Below are 21733 nucleotides of genomic sequence, written 5' to 3' on the forward strand. Positions count from 1 at the left end.
CGCATGTTTATATTTCAATTTCCCTTCTAGGTGACCTGGCCGTCCTTCTGAATAATGGCATGCGCCTCTTGACAGCGGTGTTTTGGAATTTCATGTCGGCTTGCGTTTGTTTCGTGGGACTGTGGGTCGGCATTCCTCTTGGTCAAACGGAGAACGCGAGGGAATGGATTTTCGCTGCTACCGCCGGCACGTTTCTTTACGTTGGTCTTGTTCACATGGTAAGTTCAGCAAACTTTTGTCAGTATTACATCGAATCAGGTGTGCCACAAGGGACCGTATACGGGTCCAGGTTGTGTGTACTGCAAGGCTGGTAACTAGGTCCGCTATTGCATTAACCCGATATACGGTACAACAGCTATTGTGGGAACTTCAAGATCCAAACACATCTAACAATGTAATTGAGTCAAATTTTGGGTTACACTTCGTATTTCCGAAGCTTCGTAATTCCGAAGGTTCTTTATTCCGAAGGTTCGTAATTCCGAAACACGTAAATTGCCTATACCTCGATGTTCGATAATCCGAAAACGAAAAAGGGTTCGTTAATCCGAACATTTGTGGCGTAATTCCGACGATTCGTTATTCCGAAGGTTCGATAATCCGAAAACGAAATAAGGTTCGTTGTTCCGAAGGTTCGTTAATCCGAAAACGAAATAAGGTTCGTTGTTCCGAAGGTTCGTTAATCCGAAAACGAAAAAAGGTTCGTTATTCCGAAGGTTCGTTGATCCGAAAACGAAATAAGGTTCGTTTTTCCGAAGGTTCGTTAATCCGAAAACGAAATAAGGTTCGTTAATCCGAAAACAAAATAAGGTTCGTTTTTCCGAAGGTTCGTTAATCCGAAAACGAAATAAGGTTCGTTAATCCGAAAACAAAATAAGGTTCGTTAATCCGAAAACAAAATAAGGTTCGTTAATCCGAAAAATGAAAACCGGGAAAGCAGAGGCAGAGGCAAGGGGAGGGGGGCGGGGGACACTGTTGCCGTTCAATTATCATATGAGGATGGGAAGGCAAGGGCCTTCCGAACGAATTTTCGTTGGGGGTAAAGCCAAAAAATGAAACTCATACGTCAAAATTGGGACTGTGGTGATATTTTCACCTTAAGATTATCATCTGCTTGAAGTCATTGCCTGTTTGATAGTGATTAAGTAGAGAATAACTTTTTTGAAGTGACTTCTTATTATGGCAAAATGTATATTTAGGCTTTATTTTTCGGGAGAGAGTATAATGAGCGAGCGGCTTGGTAAAACAAATTCAAAGGTGAAGTTGTATAACGCTTTTTGTGGTCAGTTATTCTTAAAATGGCATTATTGCGAGGTGTTGCGAGCGTGAATCACAAGCTAAAACTTTAGTTTATTTCAATAAAAAATGAAAATTAGTTTTTAAAAATCCGAGCAGATTTCTGCTGTCATTAAAAAGATGTGCATCTAACTAAAGAATTAACACGAGCGCAAAACGCGAGCTTAAACATACTGACCAGAAAAGGAACCTGTTAAAGAAAGCATTTAGTGACCTCTTTAGAATGCATATTTCACCAATCGAATGAGAGTGCGAAGCGCAAGCTGAAAATTTTCAATATTCCAGCCTGAAAACTTAACTTAACTTGTATACTTTAAAAAGAGTATTTTATTTCGAAAAAACATGAAAAACGGCATATTTATTTTTGAAAAAGGAACTTTCCCATTTTGGAAAATATTAATTCCCCTGTTTTTTATTACATTTTTGATGCCCCCTGCCTCCCTCCCGGCGGATCCAACTTTCGTCAAATAGAGGGGGGGATTTTTTTAGCCATATTTTCCTTGATCGGCAGTTTAAAGTTTATTTTTGTTTGTTTCTTTGAAAGGGTAGTCCTAACAGTCAATAATTAGCTTTATCCTTATAAAATAAAGTAAATATGTAATAACATGATAAACCCTTTTTAAATAATGCGAGCGCGAGCTATATTTTTGTTAATATGATGGGCAATATGTTTGTGATCTTCAAAGCGAGATGCCTATGTAACTAAATTTAGATAATAACTGCTAGCAAGAAGCGCGAACAGAATTTTTAAATATATAAGCTCTGATCTGATCTAAAGGGGACATTTTAAGAACTTTTTGCAGTTAGCCATGAAGACGATGCGTGTTTTAGCCAATGGCGGCGGAACGTATTTTTTTTTTTTGGGGGGGGGGCAAAGTAAAAAAAAGGGGCCAATAGGGGCAATTTGTTGCAAACGGATATTTTCACCATTAGATTATCATCCAAGAATGCTATAGAATGTCCAGTTTTCAGGTTGGAAAATCGGAAAAATTTGGCTCACGTTTCTCGCTCGCATCAAGTATTGTTTATTGAGGAACTCATTCTATTCCTGGTTACATAAAAAGAAGTATGAAATGTCCAGTTTTCAGGTTGGAATATCACAAATTTTAAGCTTGCGGTTCGCGCTCTCATTATATAGTTCGTGAGATATATATTCTATTCATGAGTCACTAAATGCAGTCCTTAAAAGATTACTTTCTGAAGCCTGTTGCATAAAACTTTTTACCTGATAAAACTCTGGTAAAAACTGAAAACTAAGGTTAGTCTGATTTCCGCCAATTACTTTAGCACAGGGCAAAAACTCCTGTAAAAACAACCTGAGTTTTCTCAGGTAAAAAGTTTCATGCAACGGGCCCCAGGTCAGTATATAAACAAATTACAACTCACCCTCGCATTAATTCTTTAGAAAGATACACATCTTTCTCATGATTACAAAAAATGCTCCGAATGCTCACTTCACGTCTTGTTACATGAAATGTCTACTAGTTTCAGCTTGCGATTCGCGCTTTCAACATCTCACATGGATCATTATTAGTATTATTTTTATTTTTATTACCAGCAGAAGCTGTTATTAAAAATGACATCCCCTCCAATACAAATCCTATTATCTAGAGGTTGCTCGCACGCTTCCAACACACTTGATCCCCTGCATCTTTAATTAAACCATTTGCTTATAGGCATCAATTGCTCAGATAAAATCGAAATTAGCCTATGCTTGATCAGGGCGCCATTCTTAATGAAATACATGCTTTGGCCCCAACACACATCATCGATCGTTATTACTATCATTGCATAATATCGTGTAATCTTGTAATGACAACATCGTTTTTGTTACCAAAATGAATTATTTTCATTTTCGGAAATACGAGCCATATTTAATTTTCGGATTAACGAACCTTATTTCGTTTTCGGATTAACGAACCTTATTTCGTTTTCGGATTAACGAACCTTCGGAATTACGAACCTTATTTTGTTTTCGGATTAACGAACCTTCGGAATTACGAACCTTATTTTGTTTTCGGATTAACGAACCTTCGGAATTACGAACCTTATTTCGTTTTCGGATTAACGAACCTTCGGAATTACGAACCTTATTTCGTTTTCGGATTGACGAACCTTCGGAATTACGAACCTTCGGAAATACGAACCTTCGGAAATACGAACCTTCGGAATAACCGAACCTTCGGAATTACGAAGCTTCGGAATTACGAATGTATGCGAAATTTTGGACAGTTGTACTGCAAGCTTCCCGTCTGAAAAAAAACACAAGAAATTAACTAGATTGTACACAGCAAGAACTGTGGTGTTAACCGGTGTACAAAGAGGACCACACCAGTTATTTTACACCGGTGTTAAATTGGTGGTGTTAGTTTTACACCTATAGGTGTTATTACAACACCTTTGGTTGTTACATTTACACTCTTTGGTGTTATGTTCAATCTCTAGGGTGTAATTTTAACACCTCAGGGTGTGGTCCTCTATTAACACCGATTGGTGTCAGTTTTAACACCACAGTTTTTACAGTGTATGAGGCTGGGTGTTGTTGGGTACGAAACGGTATAAAAAAATCCGATTTTGCAGTATCGAGAAGGGAATGATTTCTCTTTCTATTCCTTCTTCTTATGCATTATCGAGATTGGGGTCGTGAAGCGTGCACTGTTAGAAAAAATAAAAGAAGTTCCTGCAGCAGAGTCTCGAGAACACCTGTAATCTTACCGAATTGCGTAATAATCATTCTGTAAATTCATAAAACAAGAATTTTTCTGCAATTTAACAGAACAGGTCTGTTTAAAAAGGGGAAAAGGGTGTTTTATTCAAGGAAATTTGTAAGATTCCATACATCAAATACCAATTTCCTGTAAGATTACGCAATTCGGTAAGATTACAGGTGTTCTCGAGACTCTGCTGCAGGAACTTCTTTTATTTTTTCTAACAGTGTGTCTGAGTGGATGTAGGTTTTTTAAATATAACTTTCTCAAATTATTTTGATTTAATGGTAATGTAAAGAAAAAAAAATCTTGTTCAACTTAACATTTGTTCACAGATCACAAAGTGTATTTGTGCTCTAAAATTGAATTATAATCATAGAGATTTTAGAGTCTAGAAATGTTGAAGGTTCTGTTTTGTATTATTATTCCCTTTGTGATTATGAATATTTATTATAAGTTTACCTATAGAATTAATAATTCGATATGTTTATGTATGAATTCTGATTCAATTATACTAATGATTTCATGCTATTTTATTATTTTCACTTGCTATATATTATCATGAAGAAATAAAATATGATTTTAAAACTAAAAAAAGAGATAGATCTGCCATTAGATGTATAGCACAAAATCTGTTTACATTTTTATTGACACCCATAGACATTATGTGTTTAATTTGGGTGTTTTTTTTCATGATTAGCCTTTTTTCTGCATTTTCGTTGAATCGCAATTTAACATTTGTTTCATGCTTTAATGATAACACAATGTTAAGGATACCATGAATATGTTATTCGAACTTTTGATTTGTTGTTTACGGACCTTTCTCTGTCCTCGATTGTTTCTAATAGTATCATAATTGATTAAAAAGGAAAGAATTTGTGCCTTCATGCTTTTAAAGCTAAATGATAGTAGTTGCAGTAAAACACTAATTTAGTGAGAAAGTCTGTAAAACCAAGGTTAATTATAACTATATCATCGTGGATCTAGATCTGGTACAGCTACATAAACTGAACTTCGTGAAATCATAAAATCTAAGCTGAAATACGATCACATTGAAGATCGCCAACACAGATAAGCACACGTGGGACAATGTATTATTACTGCTGGAATAAAGACCCGACGGAAGTGACCGAATCCGCGCTTATTTTGCTTATTTCTCAGCAATTACACAATTTCTTTCAGAATCCTCTGGCACATATTTTTTATTCATACAAAAAGACACTTGGGTGGTCACTATATTGGATTCTGTAAAAAGTCATTTTGAGATCGTTACCAGAACTGGAATTAACCTTTTACTTTTTCGTTTTTTTTCTTCTTCTCTATTTTCTTCAGCTCCCTCTACTCCATAGATACAAGGGACCCAGAAAAGGTGTCATATTTTTATTCCAGAATTTAGGCTTCCTACTTGGTATGGCCATAATACTGATTATTGCCCTCTACGAAGACGCCATCAACGTCGCAATCTAAACATGGCATCATTCGGGAGGACGCCATTAGCGTTGCAATCTGAACAGGGCAGTCCTTGGGTAGATCAAAATATCACAACTACTACTGACTTGGAACTATCTTCAGCGTTAATGAGGGAAGGATTGTCATTCTTTTAAAATTGAATTTTGATTAATAATTGTTATAATAAGAATTATACCGATGGACCAGCCAACTCGGTGTCCCATCGATTAAAATAAAAGTAAACAATAAACAAGAGATGTATTTCTTATGAATGTATATCTGATGATACTACGTTAATTTTCACTTTACGTTGGCTGTCTTAAACAATAATTATCAGCATATATGAATGCATTCCTATTTTCATATTTCATTCATTTTCATGTTATTACCGATGTTCCTGCTTCGTTCTCTCTGGGTTATATTTGTAATCCAAAGTTTTTGTGTAATATAACCCTTACTTATATTTTTTATTTTAATATACGATTCCTTTATTTCTCTATAAGAATGATGTAATCACTGTAAAAACTGTGGTGTTAAGTTAAAACTGACACCAATTGGTGTTAATAGAGGACCACACCCAGAGGTGTTAAAATTATACCCTAAAGATTGAACATAACACCAAAGAGTGTAAATGTAACACCAAAGGTGTTGTAATAACACCAATAGGTGTAAGACTAACACCACCAATTTAACACCAGTGTAAAATAACCGGTGTGGTCCTCTATGTACACCGGTTAGTAACGTTGTTATTATTCAAAATGATCTGGACTCTAAAATGTTTTATAGTTACCTATACATTACTACCAGTGTGTTGGCTCAGTTGGTAGAGCGTCCGTCTCACAACCGGGAGGTCGGGGGTTCGAACCCCTGAAGCGTCAGAAAAAAAGACGTTAAAAGATTGGAGATGCTGCTACCCTGTTTGGAGTTCAACGATTAAAGGGATAGAGTCTCGTCGGTCTGGCGTTGCACAGTGGCTGCCGGGCCCAAGATCAATTGGGAAAAGCAAATTTTCGGAGTATTTCATTTCATGTCTAATTCGAACAATAAATGATGGTTTGTCATTTTCATTACTTCATTAGTGTCCCTTAGTGTCCCTTCTCGATTTATTTCTTTCATTTATGTAAAAATAATCCTTTATTTATGCCCCCAAGCATTGCGTATATATTTTTGATTCAGATTTTTATTCTATTTTCGTGTATAATATGATGGTTTATGTCAGAATTTTTATTCTGTTTTCATCGTGTCATTGATGAAAAACACCTTTATGCTGATATTTTGTACCTGGATTTTAATAAATGGTAAACAAATAAAATAACTAAGAGCAACAAAAAAGAAAAGGACAAAATAAAAAGTAAATAAAAATGTAGCAGTGATTTTCTAGCTTGCATATAGGACATATACTGCGTTGCATTTCTGAAATAATAATGCATTATTTTTTAAATACCTGAATGGAAGAGGGATATAAAGTTTGAGTTCATTTCTTGCATTGTATGATGTGATTCAATCTGAAATACTCTTGAATAGGAATGTTCAAAATGGCCAATGTGTTGGACATACGTCTGACCAAATAATTGTCCAGATTTACCAAAGTGAATCACATCTCTACATAGTTCACCGTGTGAACACATTGCGTACACTCACACTGTAAACGTGTCCACAGTGTGAAAGTATCCTTACACTGTTCAATTGAAAATGTTTTCAATGTGAATCACATCGTCATATATTTCCTCATGTGAACACACTGTGCACGCATTTTGGACATTCACAATGTAGAAGTGTCCATGTTGTGATAATATCTTCACACTATTGAATTGAGAATTTTGGCAGTGTGCATCACATCTGTACATAGCACATTATGTGAACACACTGTGAACACACTGTGAACACACACAGTGAACTGTCCATGGTGTGATGATATCTTCACACTATTGAATTGATAATTTTGGCAGTGTGCATCACATCTCTACATGTGAACACACTGTGAACATTCACATTGTAGAAGCGTCCACAGTGTGAAATGCCCTTCACATTTGAGTATTTTAACAGAGTGAATCACATCTCTACATAGCCCATCATGTAAACGCACTGTGTGGCACTGTCTTCAATCGTGTGACCAGTTTTATAGTCATGTACATACACTGTAAAAGCTGTGGTGTTAAAACTGACACCAATTGGTGTCAATAGAGGACCACACCCTGAGGTGTTAAAACAACACCGTAGAGAATGAACATAACACCAAAGAGTGTAAATGTAACAACCATAGGTGTTGTAATAACACCTATAGGTGTAAAACTAACACCACCAATTTAACAATGGTGTAAAATAACTGGTGTGGTCCTCTATTTACACCGGTTAACAACACAGCTTTTACTGTGTACATCTTTACTATTGTTACTTTTTTCATTATGTTTACCATCATGGTAACAGCGAGGGTTCACATTTAAGATTTCCATGGTAATTGCCACAATGGCATGGCTACCACAGTTATAACTCTTTATGCTGCATACTCTAGAACGCGTCTGAACTTCTTTGCCGAGGTATGAGGCGCTTTATGGCCCATAAGCAAGTATATATGTAAATGAAGGTGCCTCAGTAGTGGTAATATGAATGGGGATATAGTGCTAATGTATTCATTTATTCAGTACTATAAACATATTTCATTATTATTATTATTCATAGCTACTATCACTTTTTATGTGAATTTAAAAACTGAAATGTTAAAACAGTATTTAAAAGGTTAGAGAAGGGACAAGTTCGTTTTCAACTTGTTGCATTTACTACTTTCAATTGTTCGATCCAACACTTAATCAATTGATACAGTTTTATGGACGGTTTGATAAATCATTTGAAATACGGTTATCCCTCCTCCGACCTTTCTATTGATGATTTAACATTTCACGTATTAGTGTGTATCTACTCTATGAGCAGAGGGTAATAAATATTTTAAACGGAAATATTACAGGCATAATTCATGTGTACTTAGGTTTGGCAAGAAAGATTCTCATCAATGTAATGATATCAATAATTTAGAATTCATCATATTTTTTAATCTCAATTACAAGAAAAACATGTTTGTCAGTGTTTCTGTATGCTTGTACATTTCGGCAGATGTTTACGAACATCGCGTATTTTACTCTAGATATTCTGTCATGACCGTTATATGTAACTTATATAAATTAACACTCAGCGACATTACTATTAGTGTGGTTCATTTTAAAAGAGAGCTTTTTGTTTTATTGTTAACCTATTTAATGTGTTTTTATTCTCAGAAATAAAGTAAATTAAAGAATATATTCGTATTGGTCCCTTGGCTATTTTCTTGTGAATGCTACTTCTCCTGATTTTATTCAAAATAATAATATCATTTTGTTTGGCTTCACCTGTGCCTTGAAGGAAAAATGTGACCTGAATTACTGTGACCCACACAGCAAAAACTAATGTTAACCGGTGTACATAGAGGACTAAACCAGTTATTTTACACCGGTGTTAAATTGGTGGTGTTAGTTTTACACCTATCGGTGTTATTACAACACCTTTTTTTGTTACATTTACACTCTTTGGTGTTATGTTTAATCTCTAGGGTGTAATTTTAACACCTCAGGGTGTGGTCCTCTATTAACACCAATTGGTGTCGTTTTTAACACCGCAGTTTTTACAGTGCACGTAACACTCCTCCCAACATACCATGTTGGTAGAAAGTAATATGCTTTTCAACCGCATTTCATTAGCCCCTTTCTTTTTTCACACAGTGTTTCTTAACCCCATAATATTTGCTTATCCGGGGTTAAAAATACTATTTTTTTTTGTTTTTTTACGAGAGTGTCTACATATCTCTATGGGGAAATGAAATAATCCCAATCAAAATTTTTTGACACATCTTACAAATTAAAAAAAGTTGTGTGTTTTTCACAACAATGTTTACTATTTCAACTTTACACTAATTGTTCAGAGCTTAAACAAGCGTATGAAATATTAAACAACAACGTTTAACTTTTAGTCTTCAAACAGTGTTGCATAAAAATTATAACAACGTTTTCAAAGTTAATCGGATCACTTTTTGTTTAAACTCCTTGTCTCTGTTTACTTGGGGGAACTGACATCGCAAAGAAAATAATAAGTGTATGCAAAAGAATTTACAATAAAGCAAAGTAGTCAGACACTTCTCTTGAGGTGGGGATTGCGCGGGGGCATGCGCCCCTCGTTTTTTACTTATAGCCTCCATTATGATCCTTGGACATATCAAACGGGCAAGTGAAAATCGGTCATTATTTTTAAAGAATCCCTTTTCTTTGAGCGAGTGAAATAAGCGATCTCTTTAGGAGCAGGTGTCACCCATTGCTTTCCTATAGAGCGAACAAAAAAAATCAATCACCGTCCCTCAAAATAATAATTATACTTGCTTATATAGCGCTAAATACTTTTACTTCGTCAGAAAAGCGCTCTACAGTACATGCAGCATAAATACCCTGGCTTTATAGCAGTGCAGCTGTTAAGCGCGCTGCGTCTCAAGGAATAAATTACTGCCAGGTACCCATTTACCTCACCTGAGTTGAGTGCAGCACATTGTGGATCAGTTTCTTGCTGAAGGAAATTACGCCATGGTTGGGATTTGAACACACGACCCTCTGTTTCAGAGTCCGGAGACTAATCCACTGGGCCACAACGCTCGACATTATGGTCAATCCAGGAATAGCCTTTGACAGTAGTGGAATCTCATTCAAATATTTATTTCATCGATTAAACTTACACAATTTAGAAAAGACAAGAGACATTATGAAAACTATTTTCTTAAAATATGCTGGGATTGACTGATATGGTATAGTTTACCGTTAATACAATTTAAAAAGTTAATATCAACCAGATGTTACATGGAACGGAATGAAAAAATGAGTAGTTCTGAGGATGGATTATTTGGAATAGACTAAAGTTGGATATTATATGATAAATACCGATTCGTATTCATCAAAACAAAATGAAGACATTGGACAAGGTCCTACATTATTCAGGATAATAAAAAAATAGTACAATGCATAGATAAGATAAACCCCAATCTACTACATTATAAATAAATATTAGTATTTGCTGTTGTTTATTTTCTTGAGCCAGAGACCCCCAAAATAATGTAATTTCAGTATAAATATGCATATAGACTGTTTCCGAAGTAAAAGCGATAAAAATCATTTGACCGTCTGATAGCCTGATCCTTTCATGACAAAGACGAGATTCTTGCGATGTAAAGAAATGTTACCCCATTCATACCCAAATGCATTTATTGATTTTCGTTGTCTGAATAATGATTTTCATCAGCAGCCCTCGGGACGGGGGTGATTATCGACCCAACACTGCAAAAACTGTGGTGTTAACCGGTGTACATAGAGGACCACACCAGTAATTCTACACCGGTGTTAAATTGGTGGTGTTAGTTTTACACCCATAGGTGTTATTACAACACCTATGTTTGTTACATTTACACTCTTCGGTGTTATGTTCAATCTCTAGGGTGTTATTTTAACACCTCAGGGTGTGGTCCTCTATTAAAACCAATTGGTGTCAGTTTTAACACCACAGTTTTTGCAGTGAATGTCCTGTATTGTGAACTCGGGTTTAACTGAAACCGTGCATGGTCTACCTCTGTGCTACAAGGGTGGGAAGCCAAACATGTCATTTGTTCTGATGGTAGGCGTATGGTTATTGCGTTATTTCCTAGTTCTTCAATAGTAACGACAATTATCTTATGTTTCCGTCCTAGGGTCAGTTGCAGAAAGAGTTGCGTTTAAACGCAAGTAAAAAAAAAAAATCAATCGCAAGTCCAAAATGCGCGCCGTTGATTGGTTGAAAATCAAGTTGCGCATGATTTTTAGAGTTGCGATTGATTGCAACTCTTTCCGCAACGGACCCCTGGACAGTTAAGAATGATCTGAGAGTAAAATGAGCTTAAACTGTGAACCTCTTCTATTTCAGATTTATGCCACAGTTGGATATCCATAGATAAACCACAACTTTAGACCGGAGTTAAAATTAAACCCGACTTTAGTATACGGGTCCATGAGTTTGTTTCTAACAAAACATACAATAACTTTAGGCGTATCAAACGAATAAAACCATAATAACTCTGCTGGGGGCAAGATCCCTCAGGGATGTCAATGAGGAACTCGTTATTCTAATGAAAATTAGTGATGCCTGCAAACTGCATGGGGGCGGGGGGCTTCTTCAAAGGACGCCATAGCAACTCGTGTTAAAGCATGCACACAACGAGTTGCCTTTTCGCACCGCTGTGTTTGCATTGTCATTGCACACAGGACTTTGGAAAGTTTATGGGACTATGTAAGTGCCGTGTGCAAATAAAGAACTCGCCGTCTCTCTCTTCCCCATAGCGGCCTGTGTTATTCGCGAAGGTTTGAAGTATTTGCACACCACCCTCTAGCTTTACACTCATTTTGACACAGAACTTTGGACAAACCAGAGACAAGGAGGAACCATGGCGGTGTTAACGCGTTATAGTGTTGTGGGCATAGCACTACTTTTACTTTTCCTCCAATCTTGCTCGGTTTCGGCGGGACAGGATTTGTTCAGACCCAGACGAGAAGCAGACGACCACGATCACGACCACCATTCAGATGAGGAACACTTTGTAGCTGTCGGAAATTATCTCTTAGATCAGGAGTTATCCGCACAGAGAACATCCGGTGATTTTGAGGAAAATCATGACCAAAACATTACTTCAACACAAGTCGACATTTTGGTTTTGACGCTCTTTACAAGGGTTGGATGTGAAAGTCTTGTCGATAACTGCTCCAAGGTAGAAGCAATTACTTTTTTTTCAATGTTTTGAATATTCAAATTAACGTCTTCAATATTATAGGCCTTCTTGTGGATTAACTGCTATTGAACTTATTTAACATTGCAAAATCATATTCTATCAATAGTAAATTTTCATGGAATAACATGATACATCAGAATAATTACAGAATCCTGACAGATATTTGATTTGCATTTTCAAAAGACTTATTCCATATAACAATCTAAATTAAGCATTGGGTGATTTCAGTGCTGGTGTTTGCCTTGGTGTTAGTGTTGGTGTTGAATTTTGGATTGCTTCCCTTAGCTATAAAACTTATTCAGAGTTTGTAAAACTGATCGAGACCACATTATTGACATCTCAACAACTAGTGAGTGACTTTTCAGGACCATCTTCATTTCTTGTGTGGTGTTATAATCGTGTAAAAATTGACCTAACACCAACACCAAAAGGTCAACACCGTACTTGAAATCACCCATTGTAACAGAGGGTCGTGGGTTGGATACTAGCCATAGTGTAATACCCTGAACATCAAAAATATTTTTTTGCTAAATGTTATTCCGCACTCAATCCAAGGCTCTGTAACACAAAGGTTTGAGATGAATTACAAATATGAAAGAACGGCATTAATTGGTCCCCAGTCAGTATTTTAAACAGAGTGCCTATGCAACGATGACCTTGATTGGTCATTTAAATTTGAAAAACGACCTGAAATAATTCATAAAAGCTATCATCATCTTTATAATTTTGTCATTATTATTACTATTATGTTTATCATCATTATTATTATTGTTATAATCATTGTTATCATTCATATTATTATCATTGTTATAATTATTTTTTTTCAATATTATTATTGATTTAATTCATTTAGGATTGCGTTGCTCTATGTTTTTACTACATGCATTTATTGCGAAGAAAAAATCTATAAAAAAACAATGAAAGAAAAGCTTAAAAAACCCCGAAAAATACAAAAACTATGTTTTCTACTCCATTATCCTAAACTTACCAAATATTGGATGTATTCTACAAAACATCACATACATGTTCTGGGCGCCTTTTTACAAAGACTTGGTATGATAACAATATTTTATACCAATTTTACTTTCAGCCAATCAGATTTGAGAATTTTGGTAGCCTTAAAACTGATATCGCGAATTTGTTATTAAAGTGAAACGACCCCCTGAAAAGGGCTTATTGCTCTAATCAGATGACTACAACGGCTCGTCATGTGACGCTAGGGGCTTGTCACGTGATTCGTACACAATGATATTGACTTATCCCATATAGTGAAACGCGTCATTGTTATATTCTTTTCATCTAATTCCAGGTGGCGCCAAGTTATATTGATTGAAAAGGCGTGTGAGGGGGTGGGGGCAACCGATATATGACGTCATTTTATTCTAAATTGAATATTCGGTATAATATTGGTGAAACCTGCCCAGACCGGTTTTTTATACTCCTCTTCCTTCCATTTTTATAATTATTCTTCTTTATTTGCTCCTCAATTTTTTTTCCGAAGTCACAGTTTGGTAACCTGGAGGAAAACATTCGCAATAGTCCTTACCCATCCTGGGTATTAACAACCCCCATGGCAATTTTTAATTTCATTTTTATGGTGGCTCTGAATTTCTGAAACAAACAAGATCGCACATGGTCCGTACACAGTAAAAACACTGTTTGAAAATTTGTACAAAGTTGCTTACGATATGAACCTTACAGGAGTTGTTTAACACTTAGCCAACCATGCTGAATTTATTGAAAATGAATATCAAAGATTACATTTTAATGTGTAATTTTTTAAAAACTTCTTAATTCTGTTTAAAGGTCAAGTCAAGTCCATCCCAGAAAAAAAAGTTGATTTGGATAGAGAAAATTCAAACATGAATAACGCTGAAAATTTCATCAAAATCGGATGTAAAATAAGAAAGTTATGACATTATTTTTCACAAAACAGTTCTATGCTCAATTCAGTAATATGCAAATGAGATAGTCGATGATGTCATCCACTCACTATTTTTTTTTGTTTTTTATTGTTTGAATTATACAATATTTCAATTTTTACAAATTGGACAAGGTTCCCCTTGCTTGAACCACAAAATGTTGAAATAATGGAATCGCGTGTTCAAGGAGGAATGAAACTTTGTTTCACATGACATTGACGAGAAAATCAAAATATTTCTATTTCATTTAAGAAATACAAAAGAAATAGTGAGTGGGTGACGTCATCGGTTCCCTCATTTACATACCGACCAGGATGTGCATGGAACTGTTTTGAAAAATTAAGCGAAACTTCAAAATGTTATAACTTTCTTATTTTACATCCGATTTTAATGAAATTTTCAGTCTTGCGCTTGTTTGATTATGTTTTTCCTTTTAAAATCAGTTTTTTGTTGGGGTGGACTTCTCCTTTAAACATCTGCTGTAAGGTTCATTTAGAGTCAAAATTCTTAACAACGTTTTTTACTGCGAATAGTCGGAATTTTGCGACCGGTGGAATGTTTTGCATATTGAATTTAATTTCTTGACATCGTCAGAACCTTACTGTTGAATAATATTGTGTCATCAAACCATTATAATTTTGAACAACATCAACCACAAACAAATAAGTTTGGGAAAGAAATGGACTGGTATTGATTTATCGCCAAACCGATCTTTGAAGTCATGTCGATATTTGCCTATTGATTATAAATTCATCATTACTCATTTTAATCATTTCTTTAATGGTGAAGGATCTGAAAATAACAAAAAAAATTGTCAATATCGCAATATAAATCGCGAAACTGGCTAGCAGACTGTCTGCAAACTACTGGACTGAAAGTCCCGAAGTTTGATTTGCACATATAGTTTTTACTAATTCAAATTATAGCTTTTTTAGTTTCGCTGAACGATCACTCGCGTAATTTTTTTTTTCACCATACATCTCAAAATTGGTAATTGGTCTGCACTATAAATCATTTTCACCAGATTTATTTGTGAATACCGTCATACTGATCTGTAGATCAACCAGCTTCTAATGAGATTCCTATTCTTACAATTGAATTTTCAAACACACCATCCATGATTCGAGTGCACTAGTTAGAATAACCTATATTTTCTTACTTTTGTTTCAAAGTTAAGAACTGTGTGCTATCATTATAATATCCAAGCAAAATAATGTGCACTATGTTTTATATGTATTGTGGATACTTTTTATTTAATATATAATCCTTTACTATCTTAAAATAATGACCGATCAATGCAACTAGTCGTTGGTACAAGTCAATAGCAAATTAAGTGACTGGTCACGTGATGGATTTCATCGAATCACTTGATCAGGATCCATATCACTGTTTTGTCAAGTACCACATCATTTGGAAACTGCACCAAAATGGGCACTTGAACAAAAATGTGCAAAATCAGCCCTCCGAACCTGCCCTAGATAGCTCCATAATTCGCCAACGCATAACTCTGGTATATTCGAATTTGTGAATTGGCCTTTGTACGTTGACAGTGACGGTCTGTCGTTGTAATCAGCGTAATTCATGACTAGCTGTTACAGACGTTGGGATTATTGTTGTGTAATTATTTTTGTATTACCCTTTTGAATTCAAAGTTCATGAATATAAAACTCTTTTTTGTTTCTATTTGCCGCAGTGCGCCGATGATTTTCAGAATGATTTATTCAGCGCCCTCAGCGTTGACCCGACAAACGGCTTCAGTGAGGATGTCTTTCACGAAGCAGTGCCGCTACTGCTCTATGCCCTGTTTGATCTGGAGGCCTTGTGCGCCGCGGGGCCTGGCGGGACAGACCTTGATGAGGACATAGTTCTTGGGGAGCTGATGTCTGCCGGAGAAAACGGGACGAATACCACCATGTCTGAAGAGGACCTGGAAGAAATATTGCATGTGATCAGTGAGAATTACACGGCTACAACCCAAGCAACGGTAAAAACCAGGAAGACTATGTCCAAGCCCTGTGTCCCATTTCATAACAAAACTTGTTGTGATAGCAAGTCCGACTGGAAAGGCAACTACCATGATAACACCGAAAATTCTGCTTTTTGATCGGCTGTTCTCATGAAATTTGACATCCCATCAAGAGTTGCTATCATAGCATCTTGCGAGAGTTGCTGTTATATCAACTTTTTTTACGAAATGGGGTCCAGGACTCATTCAAAGATTCTGCGACCCGTGTTCTGAACTCAGAATATACTAGTAGTTAACTCATGATTTAACTTACTAACTACTATAAAAATTCAAGGACTTTAGGGGGTAGAGCATGATATTTTCAGACTAGAATCGATAAAGAGTTTAGTCTAACATTGCATGTTGTCTCTATTCCCGGTAGTAACGGCATTTCTTCTAGCCAACCTTTAACCCATTTCAAAGTGGAATTGGTTGGCTCCTATACAAGCACATGGAACTACAGAATTTGGTATTTATCGGATTTGATTTTTTTATGAACAATGGACTAACGTCATTAGGTCTGCGTTGAATAGAACCGATGGCAAATTGAGCCTTACTGCGGGATAGTCTGTGGGAAAATTAGCTCTAAACATGCTAAAGTGTTGTCATTAATAGGTCATTCAATTCATTTAATTTCCTTCTTATAGAAGTTTCTCACTTTACATTCCTTTTCGTTATTTTGAATATTACAGTGTTTCGATGTCGAATCGGTGTTTACCGCAACTGTTGAAGACCACGAAGCCGGGGCGAACGAAAGCGAGGTTCATAGCGTCGCCGAGGAAGTGATCAACAGCATTCTTCACGGATACTGTATCGGCGAGGCAAGTTTGCCATCTACCGACGATTTTGTGGATGCAATTTTCGATTCCTACGCTTCAGATGGAGTCATTCCTGAAGAAGGTAAAGCAAAAAGATTGAGGGTCCATTTCATCAACATTTTTGGCTAGCAAGCTGTAGGTTATGTCATATTTCCTTTATTCCGATTAGCTGAGAAGAACAGATACTATGGTAGCTGTCTGATAAATCAGAATTTTGTCCGGGAAAAAAATCCGACAGGTCGTTTCATGAAACTCTCCCAAGTGGTAGCCCAGGCAACTGTTCAGAGGGGGACTTTACTTTTGACATGGGAACACACTCTTACCAAACATCGAAAGTTTAAAAAAAAATATAAAATAAGTCTGAAGAATTTTAAGAACAGTCAGATCAGCCAGTACTTGAATGGCGTGTGATGCAAATTATAATAATGATAACGCAGTTCTTGAACATGTTGTAAAGCGCATATCACATTATTTCATAATGTCCCTATGCGCTTTGAAAGGACTGGGATAGTATTACCCTGGCTTTGGCCCCGCATCCCTTTTTTTTTTACAGCGCCTTGGCATTTCAAGGAATAAATTCCTGCCAGGTACTCATTCATTTCACCTGGGTTGGTGCAGCCCAAATGCGGATAAATTTCTTTCTGAAGGAATTTACGCCATGGCTGGGATTTGAACCCACGAACCTCTGTTTCAACGTCAGAAGACTAATCCTGGGCCAAAACGCTCCACATTATCATGTAGAAATTGTTGTTATAATCGTTGTCGTTATTGTCATAATCGTGGTGAAGATTATGATTTAATATCTATCTTCATTATACACGTAGATCAAGAATTGACTTGTTGGTTATTGTAATCATTATTTGTTAGACTGAATACGTAATATATACTCGATGGCCCATATTCTGAAGTCAGGTTTAACTTTAGACCATGGTCACTTTGTGCTAAAATTATGGGGAGCCAAAATTGTCAAAATGTATATTATAGTGTGTATTTCTTCTGTTTACTGTGCTCTTTCCCGATTCTTTGATGGTGAAGACAATTATCATATTTGTACTTCCTAGACAATGGGGGGGGGGGGGGGGGGGGGATGATTTGAGAGTCAAATGAGCTGAAATGTTATATCTCTGTAGTTCGTGATTTATGTCACTATTGGCTATCCATACTTAAATCACAACTTTAAACCGGAGTTTAAGTTAAACCCGACTTCAGAATACGGGCCAATATACTCAATTGTTTGCTTTAAAAGTTTGATATTTCATTTTAAGAATTCAAAATAACAGTATTACAAGGAGTATAGATATAATGGCTAGTTATTGTCAAACATACCGAATGAATGTTATAGATAGGCTCACTAAATCTGCCAACATTGTTTATTTTTAGAATTCGAACATTTGATTTCCGATCTTGGTATTGGGGGCTCTTCTGGGGACCATGACGACCACGACGACCACGATGACCACGATCATCGTCGAAGGAGACATGTCGACATTCCGGTGGCAGCGGTGGGATACATACATCGGACGGAGCGTGCCGTGGATGACCACGATCATGATCACGATGGTCACTCGGAAGAGTTAAACGTATCTGCTGTAAGTGCCTGTCTACAATTATACAGAGACGGCGCGCGGCGACACAAAAAAATAATGGCCCGAATTCACAAAGGTGGTTTTGAAAACCCACGGTTGAGTCCATAGTTTATGTAGATTTCCTGTATAAATTCCGCTTAATTTAGCGCGTATCGGGCGCGTATGCAAGAAATGTCCAATGCTAATGCGCGCTTTTGTCACAGTGTGCCAAATTGACGCCTGTTATCATTGTTAAATACGCTATTTTATTCATGAGTCCACTGGGAAAATGAAGCATTAATATAAGGAATAAGAGGCAATATTGCATGATGAAGTAATAATTTTCGTGACTTTTGCATTGAAAACAAAAAAGAAACCATGAAAAATCAACCTGTGGCGTTCTTGATGAAATTAATAAAATCATGTTTTAAAGGAAATGCTAAAAAAAAATAAACCTTGAATAACTTGATATCATTTTCTTTTTGTTCATTTCGAATTTGAATCGGATTCAAGTCGATTTTAGCTACACACATTCATTTTCATCCCCCCTCTCTCTGTTCTTATGAAGCTAGAAAGTAAATGACCACACCCAATTATAACCAGATTTTACGCTACGATTACTCGATTTGAAATCCATATTATTCATTTCAAATAAAATTGTAGGTGCTGCATGAAGCATGAATAGTGGCAGCTTTCTTGCAAATGAATATTCACCCTTTGACATGTGAATGCGTTTTTATCACTCAGACATGCTACACAGGGGAGGAACTCCTAGACATTCATGGAATCGACCACGAAGCTGGTATCACCGAGTCCCAGTACGCAGCCCTGTGTCCATCCCTGGTCCAGCAGATCATTTCCGGTGTGTGTAGCAGTGATGAACATGATGACCAAACTGATGCGATTACAAACGCCGAGAGTACGTAATTTTAACAATAAAAAAGATATCAAAATACTATAGTACTGTCGATGATAATGATGATGACAATGATGATGATGATGATGATGATGATGATGATGACGATGATGATGATGATGATGATGATGATGACGATGATGTTGTGATGATGACGAAGACGATGATGGTGATGATGTTGATGATGGTGGTGATAATCATAGTGCTAAAGGAAATAGTACCATCCGATGTCTGCAACATTGCTGAACACACCTAGCAATTTTCCTCATTGTTTTTTTAATTTTAGTTTGGGGCTATGGTAACCTGGTCGTCCTCATCATCAGTCTCCTTGCCGTTTTCGGGGCTATTTTTGTTCCATGCATGTCCGGTTTCGTATACGAGGCTGTTATTCAGACAATGATGGCGCTCGCCGTAGCAACACTGACAGGGGACGCCTTGTTACATCTTATACCGCAGGTAACCACTCTCTGTATAAAATGCAAAAGAGCTGATCAGAGGCCTGTTGTGACTTTGCTATTATGACAGCTACCATGGCAACAGGGCTCTGCAGCCAATCAAAATCAATGTTCCAATGGTAGTTGTCACAATGGAAAAGTTAAGTAGTTGTAACTCTTTATGAAACGGGCCCCTGGTCCCTATTCACTATCCTCTCGGGTGATAGTAGGGACTAATCCCTTTGGGGCGGACTGTACATCCTTATACAGTGTTAGAAAATTTATCCTTAAACTAAAAGAAGTTCCTGCAGCAGAGTCTCTAGAACACCTGTAATCTTACCAGATTGCGTAATCTTACAGGAAATTGGTATTTGGTGTACATGGTGTATGGAGTCTTACAAATTTCCTTAAATCAACACCCTTTCCCCTTTTTAAACAGACCTCTTCTGTTAAATTGCAGAAAAAATCCTGTATTATGAAATTACAGAATGAATCTGTTATTGCTTTCTGCAAAATAGTCTTTCTTTTTTTTCTGTAAAATCACGGGGCTTTTTTTTAACAGTGTAGAGTGCATTGTGGCTCATGGAGTAAACTGGAGCATCTTTTGATACACTCTCACTCTAGAAGGAGGTATAAATCACTCTGTAAAGATGCAAATCTCAATCGAAAATGAGTAAGTTCGTCAGACACTCCTGGGACCCGTTGCAGAAAGAGTTGCGTTTAAACGCAAGTCAAAAAATCAATCGCAAGTTCCAAATGCGTGCTGTTGATTGGTTGAAAATCAAGTTGCGCATGACTTTTAGAGTTGCGATTGATTGCAATTATTTCTGCAACGGGCCCCAGGAGAAGTGTAATTAGGAACCGGGCTGGCTCTTATTTATAGAGAAAGGACTAAAGTATCTCCTGGCAAAAAAAATTAACAAACAAATAAAGAAAGAATGAAAAAATAATAATAATAATAATAATAACAATATTTATAAAGCGCAACATATCCATCTCTAAGAGATGCTCAAGGCGCATACAAATAACAAAAGAAAAATTAACAAACTAAACATAAGAATAAAGAACTAGACTGTAAACTGCTGGTATGATTTAGCAGTATGCATTAAGCATCAGGTGAGTTTTAAGTGCTGCCTTAAATGTAGAAAGAGTATTAGCTGTCTGAATAGACAGCGGTAACCTGTTCCACAAAAAAGGTGCAGCAGATGAAAATGCTCTATCCCCCCAACTTCGTTTAGTACGTATTTCTTTGAGCCTTACATTATTTGAAGAACGCAAACCAGAACGACCTGAGGAATGGGTTAACAGAAGCGATGAAATGTAATCAGGAGCTAGATTATTTTGTGCACGATAGGTTAAGAGGAGAATTTTGTAGATTACACGCTGTTGAACAGGGAGCCAGTGGAGGGATTTTAGGATAGGAGTGATACGTGAGGATCTTCTTGATTTGGTCACAAGGCGAGCAGCAGTATTTTGGACTTTTTGCAGTCTGTTAACTTGGTTGGCGGGTAAACGAAAGAGTAAAGAATTGCAATTGTCAAGATGTGAGGTAACAAAAGCATGTACTAACTGTTGGGTGGATTGAGGTGAGAGATATTGTCTAATTGTACGGATATTTCGAAGATTACAATTAGCTAGTTTCACACAATTCGAAACGTGAGACTCAAATGACATGGCAGAATCAAATAGTACTCCAAGATTCTTAGCCTGATGTACAGAAGTTACACGGGCAGAGCCAACTTGGACATGAGATATATGAACTTTACTAAGCTGTATTCTGTTACCAAATAAAATGAATTCTGT

The 21733-nt window shown here is 36.6% G+C and overlaps 2 protein-coding genes across 2 annotated transcripts in view; both read left to right on the forward strand.

The window, feature by feature from the left end:
- LOC121416975 (zinc transporter ZIP12-like) overlaps window positions 1-5525 on the forward strand; it is a 31692-nt gene extending 26167 nt beyond the window's left edge. Inside the window, exons 11-12 of the mRNA XM_041610518.1 lie at window positions 31-218; window positions 5334-5525. Of these exons, the coding sequence (XP_041466452.1) occupies window positions 31-218; window positions 5334-5468 (323 nt within the window). The 3' untranslated portion in view covers window positions 5469-5525. The remainder of the gene's footprint in view (window positions 1-30; window positions 219-5333) is intronic.
- A 6129-nt stretch (window positions 5526-11654) lies between these two features.
- The window catches only part of LOC121416976 (zinc transporter ZIP4-like), a 28971-nt gene continuing 18892 nt past the window's right edge, over window positions 11655-21733 (forward strand). Inside the window, exons 1-6 of the mRNA XM_041610520.1 lie at window positions 11655-12249; window positions 15886-16176; window positions 16890-17097; window positions 18396-18604; window positions 19328-19499; window positions 19783-19952. Of these exons, the coding sequence (XP_041466454.1) occupies window positions 11929-12249; window positions 15886-16176; window positions 16890-17097; window positions 18396-18604; window positions 19328-19499; window positions 19783-19952 (1371 nt within the window). The 5' untranslated portion in view covers window positions 11655-11928. The remainder of the gene's footprint in view (window positions 12250-15885; window positions 16177-16889; window positions 17098-18395; window positions 18605-19327; window positions 19500-19782; window positions 19953-21733) is intronic.

Source organism: Lytechinus variegatus, chromosome 6 (genome assembly GCF_018143015.1).
Source record: "Lytechinus variegatus isolate NC3 chromosome 6, Lvar_3.0, whole genome shotgun sequence".
In the NCBI taxonomy this organism is placed as follows: domain Eukaryota; kingdom Metazoa; phylum Echinodermata; class Echinoidea; order Temnopleuroida; family Toxopneustidae; genus Lytechinus; species Lytechinus variegatus.